Consider the following 12,063-nt stretch of genomic DNA (forward strand, 5'->3'; position numbering starts at 1 on the left):
TCACATTGCCATTGTTGGCTGGTTTTGAATCAGCTGTTCTTAACGTGCTTTGGTTGCTGGGGGTTATTTCTCACTGTTGGAGTATGGCATTTTTCAGGGCACTCAGATGAGCTCAGTTCCATCCACGCCTGTGTGTGGTTTGGGCAGGCTGGGTTCCCTTGCTGATGAAACGATGTGTGGCTGAAGTGCTGGGGCCCATTTAATAAACATAATGCGTTGACTCTGAGCCGTTGAGAGGCTTTAGCTGGGACGTGCAGTTCAGGCACTAAGCTCTTTATCGACTCCTCTGCCAGCAGATTGCTCCTATCTGCAGGCTGAACTCAGAGTGTGGGTGCTCTCTTCGTTCCACCTGAAGGAGAAAACTCATCACTACCTCAATCTCACTTTGTGCAGCATTTACTTATCAGGGAAAAGCAGCAATTCCAAGCGAGAGCCCTTTTGTTCTGATGCTCCATGGTGATTTTGTTCTGCTGATGAAATTCTTGTGGTCGCGTTTTCAGCAAACTCCTCCTCATTTTGTGAATACTAATGAAGAAACCAATAAAGTGTTTAAAAAAAAATAAGAAATATTTCCAAGCTTTCAGCATTGCAGTGTGCTATGGCTGGTGACTGCACAAGAGATATGTCGGTATGAGAAGTGCAGTGGGTGCACCTAAGCGAGCTGCGTGTAAGTCTGATGTAGTTCACTTTATCCCTCTTCATTCACTTTGAATGAAAGACAAGGAGCAATAGCCCTAGGAGACATTCCTTGCAAAACCCAGTGCTCCCTAGAGATTGTGTTTACTCTCACAACTGCTCAAATAGCAGCCACAGATATTTCCCTTCCAATTTCCCCCTGCAAAGTCATTAGGCAAGCTGTGAAGACCAGCAAGCCCTTACCTGACAGCAGAGCATCTTCCACAGCCCTGCTATTAAAGAGAAGTACTCAAATTAGTTATTTCTAAAGTTAGGGATTAGTTAGTGCTCCATCCCTGGAGGTGTTCAAGGCCAGGTTGGATGGGGCCCAGGGCAGCCTGGTCTGGTATTAAATGTGGAGGTTGGTGGCCCTGCCTGCAGCAGGAGCTTCATGATCCATGAGGTCCCTTCCGATCCAAGCCATTCTATGGTTCTGGGATAAAGTTAGAATTTGTTTTTAGTCATTGCTTTTTTATTTATTGCAAGTTACTTTGTCATAGTGGCTAATTTCTGAAGATCTGAGAACTGTTGAGTCAGTGCAATGTTGGGTTGATTGGTTTTGCTTTCTGAAAAGAGAAAAATACAGTCATATGCTGCTACAAGTTAGAGAGCAACTTCTAAACCTTGTCCTGGTTTGCACGTGGTTACCTCCATCAGAGGGGACTGTGACAGCCAGAAAGACCTTGTGTGAGATGTTGGCTTTTTTCCCTGTTCTCTTACATTTTTATTAAATAATATTGATTTTTCATTTTGTTGTTTGAAGTTAAAGAGCTGTAGCTTATGGTGTGCCATGGTGAGCTGCTAGGTCAGTATAGAAAATCACCTTGGAGGTGCTCAGCTCTGGCCATGGAAAACAGCAGGAGCTGCAAGGACAGATCTGAGAACTGGGAGGGTTTGTTTGCCCAAACTGCAATGAAGAGAACTATGTGAAAAGAACTGTGAAATACATCTGCACAGATCCTCCTGCTCAAGGAGGCTGTTGGTCAAGAGAAAAATGTTGATGGCTTTATTTGGGGATGCCTGGATCCTGAGCTTGTTCTTCTATTTGATGCACTGGCAGTGCCATTTATCTGTTTGCTCCCAAAGCAGTGCAATATTTAGCTGCATTTTTGTAGAAGGATAACATTCGGAGTGAAGCCTTCTGTAAGACTATTATTGGGGCCCATTTGTGGTCTTTAGGTTGTCTTTGGGCCTCTCTTAGTCTCCGTCTCATCTTTGTCAAGCCTCAAAAGAGCTCCATGCTGGGAGCAGTGAGCACGGTAGGATGGGTAGAACCAGATCAAGGTGCTCCTCCTTAAAGAACAGAAGGAAATTTCACTCTTTGTGTGTGCAGAACACAGTGTTCAAGTACCCATTGCTAGATGGTGAATGTATTTTGTTGTGTGTACTGTTTGCTGTGGCTAATACTGTGAATTACATGACGTGGCAGTGCCTTGAGCCAACAAAACAGGGAGTACAATGACAAAGCAGACAACTATTAGCTTTTGACATACGTGGTTTTTACTTTTCATTCAAGTTTGTTATTGAGGAACACAGTATTACAGAGAAACAGAATGAATTTTCATTTTACTTCTTTTTTTATTGATTTATTTTTTCAGTTGGCAAAAAAAATTCGGGAGAAGTTTAACCGTTACTTGGACGTTGTGAATCGTAACAAGCAGGTGGTGGAAGCATCGTACACTGCTCACCTCACATCGCCACTGACTGCAATCCAGGACTGCTGCACTATTCCACCATCGATGATGGAGTAAGTATTACATTCTGAAGTTAGTGGTGTTGTCATTTAATATGTGAAGAAAAAAGAGGAAGGTATTTATTTTGCAGAAATAGAGTGTATTTTTCTTCCACTTTGATAACTTGAGGAAAATGGGAAGGCAGTACTCCAAACACGCTCCTTAACCTGTCCCTGTGTGTACATTTCAGTGAGGAGCTATAAACAAGGTCTGGGATTTGGCTCAAATGGAAAAAAAAAAAAAAAAAAGGTTGTTCAAATTTTAATTGAATGAAATAGACTTTTATACAGAATGAGTCTGTGTGCAGGGTTCCTGCTTAGCTTAGATAACTCTTCTGATGCTGGTCATGGGACTTTTCCTTTGAAGTTCAGAAACCAAGATCACGAGTTGGTCAGTCCATCACATGCTAGAAGTATTGCATTACAGCTTAGTCGAGATGATTTGCTGCTGTTTGATACACAGAGATGTACAGAAACTGAGGACGTTGCTTGGAAACCAAGTTTGTTCATTTTCAATTTGTTTTGGTTATAAATGCAGGCAGTTGGTTGTCTTTAATCATCTTATATTATGTTCCATATTTACAGGAACTTCTTTACGTTTCCTAATTGTAGGAAGGTGTGATGGAAGGTCTGTTTTTTTCCAATAATTGTGTAATTATTTCTTTTAAACAATCATCATTTTAAATGCTTCACTTCCATATGTGCTTGAAAAGAACAAGAGTAACATTCTCGTCATTTGTTATACACAGCAAACTTTGATTACAGAGTAAATTTTCATTATTTATTCTCGTTCTGATTTAAAAACATTTTAGAGAGGAAGGTAATTTGGGTAATAAATATTAAAAACATCTGTAATTTAGCTTTAGAAGACAGCTTGGCTCCTAATGTCAGTGTTCTTTCATCTTTCCTGAAGTATGGCACAATCCTTTGTTTGTGCACGGTGTTAAGATGCTCACTGCATTCAAATTTGTGGTATGAATCTGTGCCTGAAGAGAAAGGCTTCTTCAGCTTTTGTTTATTTTGATTGGCTTAAAAGGAAGAAATCTGGATAGAGCTAAGCATCAGGTGGTTCCAAAGAAACCAGTACCTCTCTGACTGTGGCTATGGGGTAGATCTGGTGGCCTCAGTGCAGTTCCTACTGGACAGAGTGGCCATGTAAAATGCTAGTGCCTCTGGTGCTAAATGGGCAGGCTCCTGGCAGCATTAGCAGGAAGGTCAGGGATGAATTGAGGATGGATGCCTTTCAGCTGCCTGGTGTCTCTGTGTAGGGGCTGGGGCTGGCCACCAGCAAACTTGAAAGCAAGGGGTGAAGTAAAGGAAGAATGAGGAAATTTATAACCCCCTTGTCAGGATTGCATAATTTTTAATAAAAAATGAGCTCTGCTCTTAGCCTAGAAACTTTCATGAATTTCTTTTCACATTGTCCTTCAAAATGTCTTACCTTGGAAGTTCTTTAGAAGTTTCTTTTCCTGTGGTGGACTCGCATGAGAATCCATCAACAAAAGCAATTCAAAAAACAAACAGGAGGCCACAGCTGGCAAAGCACAGGCATGGATTTTCTATTTGCAGGGCTGCTCATCTGGGCTCTGTAACACTATTTTCATTATTTAGTTATTTGGCTTCATAATAACAAACCCTCTGAAGTGGTTACCAGGTTGGTCTGTCAGTCTGCAGCATCTTCCAGACTTTGCTTCAGCAAGAGTCTGTCAAGTGTTTATTACTGAAGAACTGTAGTATGGAAGTATTGGAAGTATAGCCACTGCCATCTTTAGGAAGCTGTCTGCAAGTCATACTGAGAAAGAATGTAAAATCTTGGTTTTCCCATGAAACTGAACTTCCAAGTTGTTAGGATTGTGCTGGTTGCCATATTTTCCTTTTGTCATTTCTCTCCCTCCCGCCTCTCCTCCCTGTTGGTCCTCCTTCCATTTTCCATCCCTTTGTGGCATCTCCCTCAGGGAGATTTTCCACTTTTTGGTTAAATTGTCTGGAACGAAAGGTAATGGTGGTATTGAAGGTGGCATTACTGGAACTGGTATCTAACACAGGGATGCCACGAGGAAGGTGAAATTGTTCATGTGGAAGGAGGTGGTTGTTCATCTGTCAACTTGATTTTCTCACTGTGTGGTATGGCTGTGTAAGTGGTTGAAAGGCTCCCCTTCCAATTAAGTCATTGAGACACCAAAATGCAAGATGCTGTTTTGTAAAAGGATGTGATCCTCACTGAAAACTCTTGTACCTCGTTTCTGTCCATCTGGAATAACCTGAACGCTTTGACAGGAGTGGAAAAACCCCTGAGATGTCCTTCATGTTATTTGATTGCATGTTACTACCCATTAAAATAAGGTGTATCTGTTAATTGTTCTGTTGGAAAGCTGTACCCAAAATTATTAGAGTGTTATAGTTTAAAGTGGTTTTCTCTTCTCCAAATATCTTTGTTTGAAAGTTCCATTGCTACGCAACTTTGCTAGTCTGTATGAAGTGGAGATAATGAAATACTCCCTAGAGGACTGAAGTAAATGAAGATACCAAGCCACTAGAAAAAAAACTCAAAATAATCTTATTTGTTGTTAGCATTAACAGAATTGCCCACGTGTGGCCTTTTGTATGCTTGTATTCGTCTTGAAAATCTAAGCATTGGCTTACAAGACAGCTTGCTGTGTTGCTTGAGATAAACTGTGAGGACAGAGGATACCACACTCTGTGACTGTAAATAAATGATATGAAACAGAACCAACAAAGCAAAGCTGGAACATAAAATGAACTTGGCACTTAAAGTGCTTGTTCAGTGGAGCGGTGAGATATGATAAGGAAAACATTTATTTTATTGCCATTATGTGATGTTGGCTTCTGCAATGAAGAGCCCTAGTGGGTAAGTTTCCATGCAGCTATGATTCCAACCCGTGGTGAGATGCATGCTGCTCTGAATCAGAGTGAGCAGACTGACTGTGCTGCTTTTGGTTGCCATACTGTACCCAACATACAGCAACCAAACTGGTGTATCTACCATCAGTCACGTACTTGTCCTCTCCGCCGAGGTGGGCTTGTGCAGTGGCACTGTCTTGCTTTGGAAAATAGTGAAAATTAATAAACTAAATATGGCAGATCTACTTGATGAGGCAGTGCAGCTGGTGGCTGTTGAGCAATTCTGGAAGTGATTCTTCCATCTTCATCTGGTTTACCAAAGCATTTTGGTTTGTGCTCACATAAATGGAAATGAATCATACAGTTAAGTATATATGCAAGTATTGTGAAGTAGAGGTGGATCTTTAGCTTTTGCTGTTCCTTGCTTCAGGTACTACTGTTTGCATTTTCTGTTCTACTTAAGATTTGGAGATGAAAAAAAACATAGTGGCAATGGAAGGAGAGACAGTAGGTGAGAAGAGCAACCAGACAACATTGCTTCAACAAGCACAGAAGCAGATGGCACTAATATTCCATACCCACTCTCACATATGGGCCATATTAGTGCCCATGAGGTCAGAGCGTGGCACCTTATGCCTTTTTCTGTGGCTGTGGCCATGTGCAAAAGGATCCTGATGCCACTGAGATGAGTACAGCCTGTGGCATTGCTCCAGCCAAGCAGGGTTAACATGGATAAAGTGCTCTGGGCTTCTAGCAAGGCAGATTGGTAAACTGATGGGAGATAAGGAGAATGGAAGTCAAGTGTCATGAATCTACTAATCCTTGAAGAAACTCCTGGAAAGTAAGGCTTTGTGTTTCCTCACTAATAAAGGCTGCCGAAGAAGCTATGAAAACAGATCTCAGTCTCCAGACATTCTATTAGGGTGGTCAAGACAGTGTTTTAATTCAAGTATCTTTCTGCTGAAGGGGATAATGCCTTTGTGTGCAGGAGGGTATCTCCTGTTTGTCACCAGATGCTTCTGTCCCATGAAGGCCTTCATGGCGTCACAGAATCCTCGAATAGCTTGTGTTGGAAGGGAACTTAAAAGCCCCACCAGCTCAGGCTGCCTGTGCTCAGAGCCAATAAAAATCTTGTTGTGTTGGATAGTAGTGAGTGGATCAAGTAGGTGAGTTATACTGAATTTTTGCAGCTGAAGGAAAATCAAACGTTTTCCGCATGAAAAAACAAAAATAATTAATTTGGTGGTGTGTCATTCTGGAGTGGTCATCACCTGCCAGGTGTGCAGAACAGCCTTTTTGGGAGGAGTTGACTGCTGGCTGTCTCATATGGAGAGCTTTGGGAGGTGGCGTTGTGCAAGGTCAGCTTTACCAAGCAGGGTAAAGGCACTGTCACACCACTGGCCACTTGCAGGCACGGTTTGTGAGTACAAGCTTTATGGAATTGGCATTGTCAGCATATCAAAGCTCTGTGTGTAACTGCAGTCAGATGGCTGCCCCTCTCCCCTCCACCCCCCAATTGAAAAAAATAAATAAATAAAGGAGTCAATAGCTTCAAATTCACTTGCATTTGTTAGAGAACGTGCAGCTGCCTCTGCAGCTTCTCCACCACAAAGGGGGAGAGGGCATTTTTGAAGGGAGACAAAGTATTCCTAAAGCAGGCCTCCTCCTCTCCTCCCCTGCCCCACTCTGACTCCCAATGCTGTCCTGGTACGTGCTGGGAATGTCCCCCAATCTCCTTGTCCCCTGAGAACAGAGGTGGGTTCCACTGCTGGAGTCTATGGAAGATGGTTGCAGGTCTCCTGGAGATGCACGTTGCTATGCAGTTAATGCTTTACTAATGCTTTACTAATGCTAACGTATGTGTTTCAGAGCAGCTGGAAATCTGGTTTTGTTCCTCACTTAACAATGCTGATAAGTGCCCAAGGAATGCATTTTATCTAAATTTATGAAAGGAGATGGAATGGAGAAATATTTGTTGGCAGCGCTGTGTTACGCACCCATAGCAGAGCTGTTTGAGTAAGTGAATTTACAAACCTATGTTTGAAAATCATTTACTCCCAGACTATGGTGCCGCCTTCAGAAGTGGTCTGGATTTTCCTTTTTAAACAGATGGTTAAATATTTGCTAATGCAGTTCAGTTTTATCGCAGCTCCTTCAGTGTTTATCTTTCCTCTCTGAGCAGTCAAGTGGGAGATAACGGGGATCCATTCAGCTGCTGCAATATCTTAAGAGCTGCACTTCCAAAGCAGAAGTGGGTGGGCCACGCTAAAGGGAATTTAAGATGCATTTCCTCTTCTTATGGAGTACCTGCAGTAATGAGTGTGGGTTTCTAGAAGATGCAAGCAGCATGCATGGGGCCAGTCGTGGCACATTGTTTTGTTCTGGAACTGCACAGGAAATTGTTTAGGAAATGGCTAAATACTCTTTACATACAAATATACTTGGACTTTTCCAAGGAAGACTTGAAGTAATCAGAGCAACCTCTGTGCCTTGCCATGAGAAACTGGTGAATGGAATCATCAACAGTTAATGAAACTGATCGTACAAAAACTGCTTTTCCAACATTCTGTTTATGTGGTTCCTACTGTACCTAAGGATTTAAGCACATAGAATACGAGTGAAGACCTTTTCCTACTATCAGGAAGATGTGCTTAGCTGAGAATCTAAAACGAAATGCCAAATTTTCATTGAACTTCCATCATTCCATTTGCATACTAAAATTGTCCTGAAATTGGTATGGGTGGAACAGGACAGAACAAAATGAGTTTCAGAACAGTGAGAGCCCCTCAGTCATTGCTCAATTGTCATTTCTGTGCACTGCTCCCTTATTTATCCCCAAACTGAAACTGTACAAAAGAGGCTGATTTACACTGCAAATTCAGGCCAAACAAAATCCAATTGGAGCTCACTTGAACACTGTTTTGATGTAAGATTCAAAGCTCCTGCAAATTTATTTTATCTTCTGCATTTGCTGATCTCCTGCTTGTAAATCCTGTTGAAGGAGAATAAAAATGAGTGCAGCCTGATGGGAATTAAATGTCTGAAGTTCAAAGCAGTTTGCACATCAGAGCAAACGTCAATCAAGTGAACATCTTGCAAGCCAGGCAGGGAGTGCATTTCTCCATGGGGAAGAGATCAAAGTGGGAGTCGCTGCTCTGTTTGCTCCCTCGGGATGCAGTTTCGATCGGTTGTTCATTAAAGTGAATCCAGAAGGAAGGGATTTTTAGGGAGAGGGGGGTGGGGGAATGGGGCTGGTCTTGAAACTGAATTTCAGCCAATGTTTTGTTTTTTTTTTTTATTTTTTCTCTTGTTTGAGTGAGTACAAAAACTAATTGCATCTAAACATAGCGTTGTGGGTTCTTATTTTTCTTTTCCTGGTAAGGATTTTGGAGGATGTCCATAAAGGTTGGCTGTGGCACCACGCTTTGGAGCCAGATTCCAAAAGCGGCCTCAGTCAGACAGCTTATTTGTTCACTTTGCCCAATCTGTTGTCTTTTCTGCTGGCAGAAGTGGGAAATGTTGTTAAAAATTCAGCCTTCCTCATACAGGGATCAGTGATGCCTGTAAATCCCGAAATACAAATCTGAAATAACTTCTTCCAGAATAAATGACATGAAGGTGTGCACAGCTCTGGAAAATGTGTCCTGTATACATACACTGTATGGAACTTGTATACAGACAGTAGGAAAGGTACAGCCAAGGAAAGCAGTGGTCGCTGCAAACACCCATTGCAGTGCTGAGGCTTTGGGTTTAATTGCTGCTTTAATGTTGATGATCACCAAACTGTTTGACAGCACATAACTGAAACAGCTGAGAGCAGCCCTAAGAAGCATGTGGGAAATTCTCCGCTGTGATTAAAATGAGTGTGAATGTTGATATGTCAGCTTGCCTCAGTGTTGCCTCTCCAGGTTCTGTTCTGGGCTTCCTGAGCACCCACACCTGAGCCAGGAGCTGCTCTCCCTCCTCTGGGTCTGTGTGTCACAGAGCTGGCTGTATCCAGCAGGATGCAAAACAAGGCACTCCAAGGTGAGCTGTGCTCAACTGCAGCTGGCAAGCAGATACCTGCTCAGCTCAGAGCGGGGGATGACAGCTCTGTCTGAGGGCTGCTGTTTAATTCATGGCCTTATAAAAAATTCCTCTTCTGCCTGTTTTATTTATACCGCTTTCCCCTTAACTTTATTCTCCTTTTGCTACGTGTATGCTGTAGTAGGAGAAAGGAGGGCTGACCTAGGCTGCAGGACTTCTTTGCTTTCTTGTCCCAGCTCTGCTGCTGATCATTTAGGCATCTGTCCCTTCTTTGTCCTGATGGGCAACAGAATACTCACCAGCAAAAGCTAAGGGACTTGCCTGTGTCAATTCTTGCATTGAAGTGCTTTGGCATGCTCAAGTAAGAGGAGCAATGCAAACAGGCTGAGGCAGGGCAGCAAGAGGTGGTGGTGGCCATGGGATGGCCATGGCTTGAGGGCACAGCTGGGGTCAGTTCTTCTGTTTTTGCCTTCCCAGAAGTGGGCCAGAAATGGACCTAATGGTCATCTGCTCAAAACCCTGTGCTAAGATCTGACATGAGGGAGTGATGTAAAATGCAGCTCGGCAGCTTTCATTGCACAAGGAAGCGATGGAGCAAAACAGCCAACGTTTTAAACCCAGAGGGATGCAACCTCCCCATGGGTAGCTGGCAGCCAGTAGTGTGAGTGGTGTGAGAGTTGCATGGCACGAGGCAAGCGGCGTTCTGAGCGAGTGTGAGAGGTGATTTGGGCAAAGTGTGATGTAAGGGCAGAGGAAAATTCCAGGTGATTTTGAATTAAAACTCAGCGTTTATTGAAACGTGGTTAATGTTAGTTGCTAATGAGGTATCCTGTTGCTGTCGCTAATAGGTTTTGATGGGAGCACTGGGGCAATTAGCTAACATCCTGAAAAGTCATTATCCTTCCCTAAGAGTTTGTCTAAGGGTATCCCTTGGAAATATTTCTCTAGCACTGAGATGTGTCATTTGCAGTCTCTAGCTCTTCCCCAGCTCGTTTTGCTCAAAGATAAACATGTATTATATGAGGCCCATCCTTTGCTAATTAATCTCAGTCCTAAGATTCGTTATCCAACAAAAGAATGAGCACCATATCTGCTCACTGGGTAGGAGCAGTTTGTGTGCAGTGATGTGGCTGTCGAAGGACTGAGGTGTGGGAAATACTGCAAAGAGAGGAGAGAGAACCCATGTGTGTCCCACTGCTCTGGGACTCCCTCTGTGCTTTCTGTACTGAAGTACAGAGAAGAAAAAAGCAAAAATGTTCACTCTGTACATATCTGTATCTATACGGTGATTTTCAATGTCAAAAAATGCATCTTTTCACTACTTTATATATTAGAGTTATGTTTAAACTGTCACTATTCTAAATAATTTTTAAAGGATTGCCTGTATGGAGGGCACTTAATTACATCCATCTCACTTTCCCTTTAAGTCTTTTAAGTTTGAGAGGGGATCATGAAGCATTGGTGCCTCGGTAACTTTGTGCACTGACTCATTCATCACTTTTACAACTAACATAATTACATTAAAATATGTACAGTGTTTATGAATATTGATGAAATGACTTAACAGTGTGCCAGCTGAAGGAGACACTGTTTTCACTGATGCTTTTGTGCTACAGTGAAGACACTAAAAAGGTAACAAATAGTAATCAATAATGATTTTTTTTCCCTGCATATTCAAAAATTAAATTTGATCAGATTTTCTTTGAAATGAGCTTGAACCATGTAATAAAACTGGGCTTCTTGTGACTCTGCAGCACGGCGTTTAACCTGATGCAAAGGCCAAAGAAGTGTCTGTGGTTTTGTTGTGTGTTTGCATAAAGGACTGGTTATTTGTGAATCAGGAAATCATTCAGGAGTGCACTCCTAAGCTCTCAGGAAATGACTCCTCCACTTGAAGAGCACACTTCTGAACATGGGGAAAGCTGTGCTGCCCTGTTTGCTTGGAAGCTAAGCCTCTGCATTAAGCAAAAAATGCAGCCCAGCCTTCAGTGTGGCTGTGCTGGCATGAGTGGTGTGCAGGATGCCAACCTGCAATCTCTGCAAGCTCCTGTGCCTGCTTCAGTAATGCTTGTTTGGTTTTGTGATACCAACGTTTCTGCAAGTGGATCCACTTATATATGGAAGTGGTGATCTTAAGCCTACTAACAAATACTTTTCCTCAGTCTTCACAGATCTCCTCTAAGGTTCTTTTGTGTCCCACATCTGAGTATCCCAAAACCAAGAGATGGGCTCACAGCAGGTCCTGTGTCTGGCTGTCCTGGGGCAGCTGCTTCATTCCTTTAGGAGGAAAGGGCTTTGAACAACAGGACTGAAAGAAAAGATACTGGAGTAGGAGGGATTTAGTTTGCTTTAAAAGACTTGCTTCCTGCAGTCAGAACATGACATTTCCTTGCAATAAACAGTTCCATCTGTCTATGGCCTCAGTTTTTGTTTCTGTTAAATGTTGTTTTAATGGGATGATTTAGGAGCACGTTGTTTTATTATCTGTTTGTGTCTAGGAAGCCCACCAAGTGCCCTACAAGGACAGAATGAGGCAATCCATCTTGTCTGTTTTTACTGGCCTCCACTCTTGGTGCAGCTTTTTGAATTTCAGTTTCTCAATTTCAATTTTCAGCCATAAGAATGGTGTTTGTTTTCTTTATCAGCTTTTCTCCCAATATTTTGGGCTTGTATTATGTTATAGCACATGGGTGTGTGTATTCGTAGACATGCTTATACACATATGTGTATGAAAAAGCATAACTGGTTAAATTAAGAACTTTTAGTGT

At 42.4% G+C, this 12,063-nt stretch overlaps 1 protein-coding gene across 5 annotated transcripts in view; it reads left to right on the plus strand.

Annotated features, from left to right (window-relative positions):
- CACHD1 (cache domain containing 1) overlaps positions 1 to 12,063 on the plus strand; it is a 138,464-nt gene that overhangs the window by 88,469 nt on the left and 37,932 nt on the right. For all 5 annotated transcript variants that reach the window (XM_090146814.1, XM_090146815.1, XM_031603818.2 and 2 more), the window contains one exon: positions 2,274 to 2,422. In XM_090146814.1, coding sequence (XP_090002940.1) covers positions 2,274 to 2,422 — 149 coding nt within the window. The remainder of the gene's footprint in view (positions 1 to 2,273; positions 2,423 to 12,063) is intronic.

Source organism: Phasianus colchicus, chromosome 9 (genome assembly GCF_987193195.1).
Source record: "Phasianus colchicus chromosome 9, bPhaCol1.hap1.1, whole genome shotgun sequence".
Classification (NCBI taxonomy): Eukaryota; Metazoa; Chordata; class Aves; order Galliformes; family Phasianidae; genus Phasianus; species Phasianus colchicus.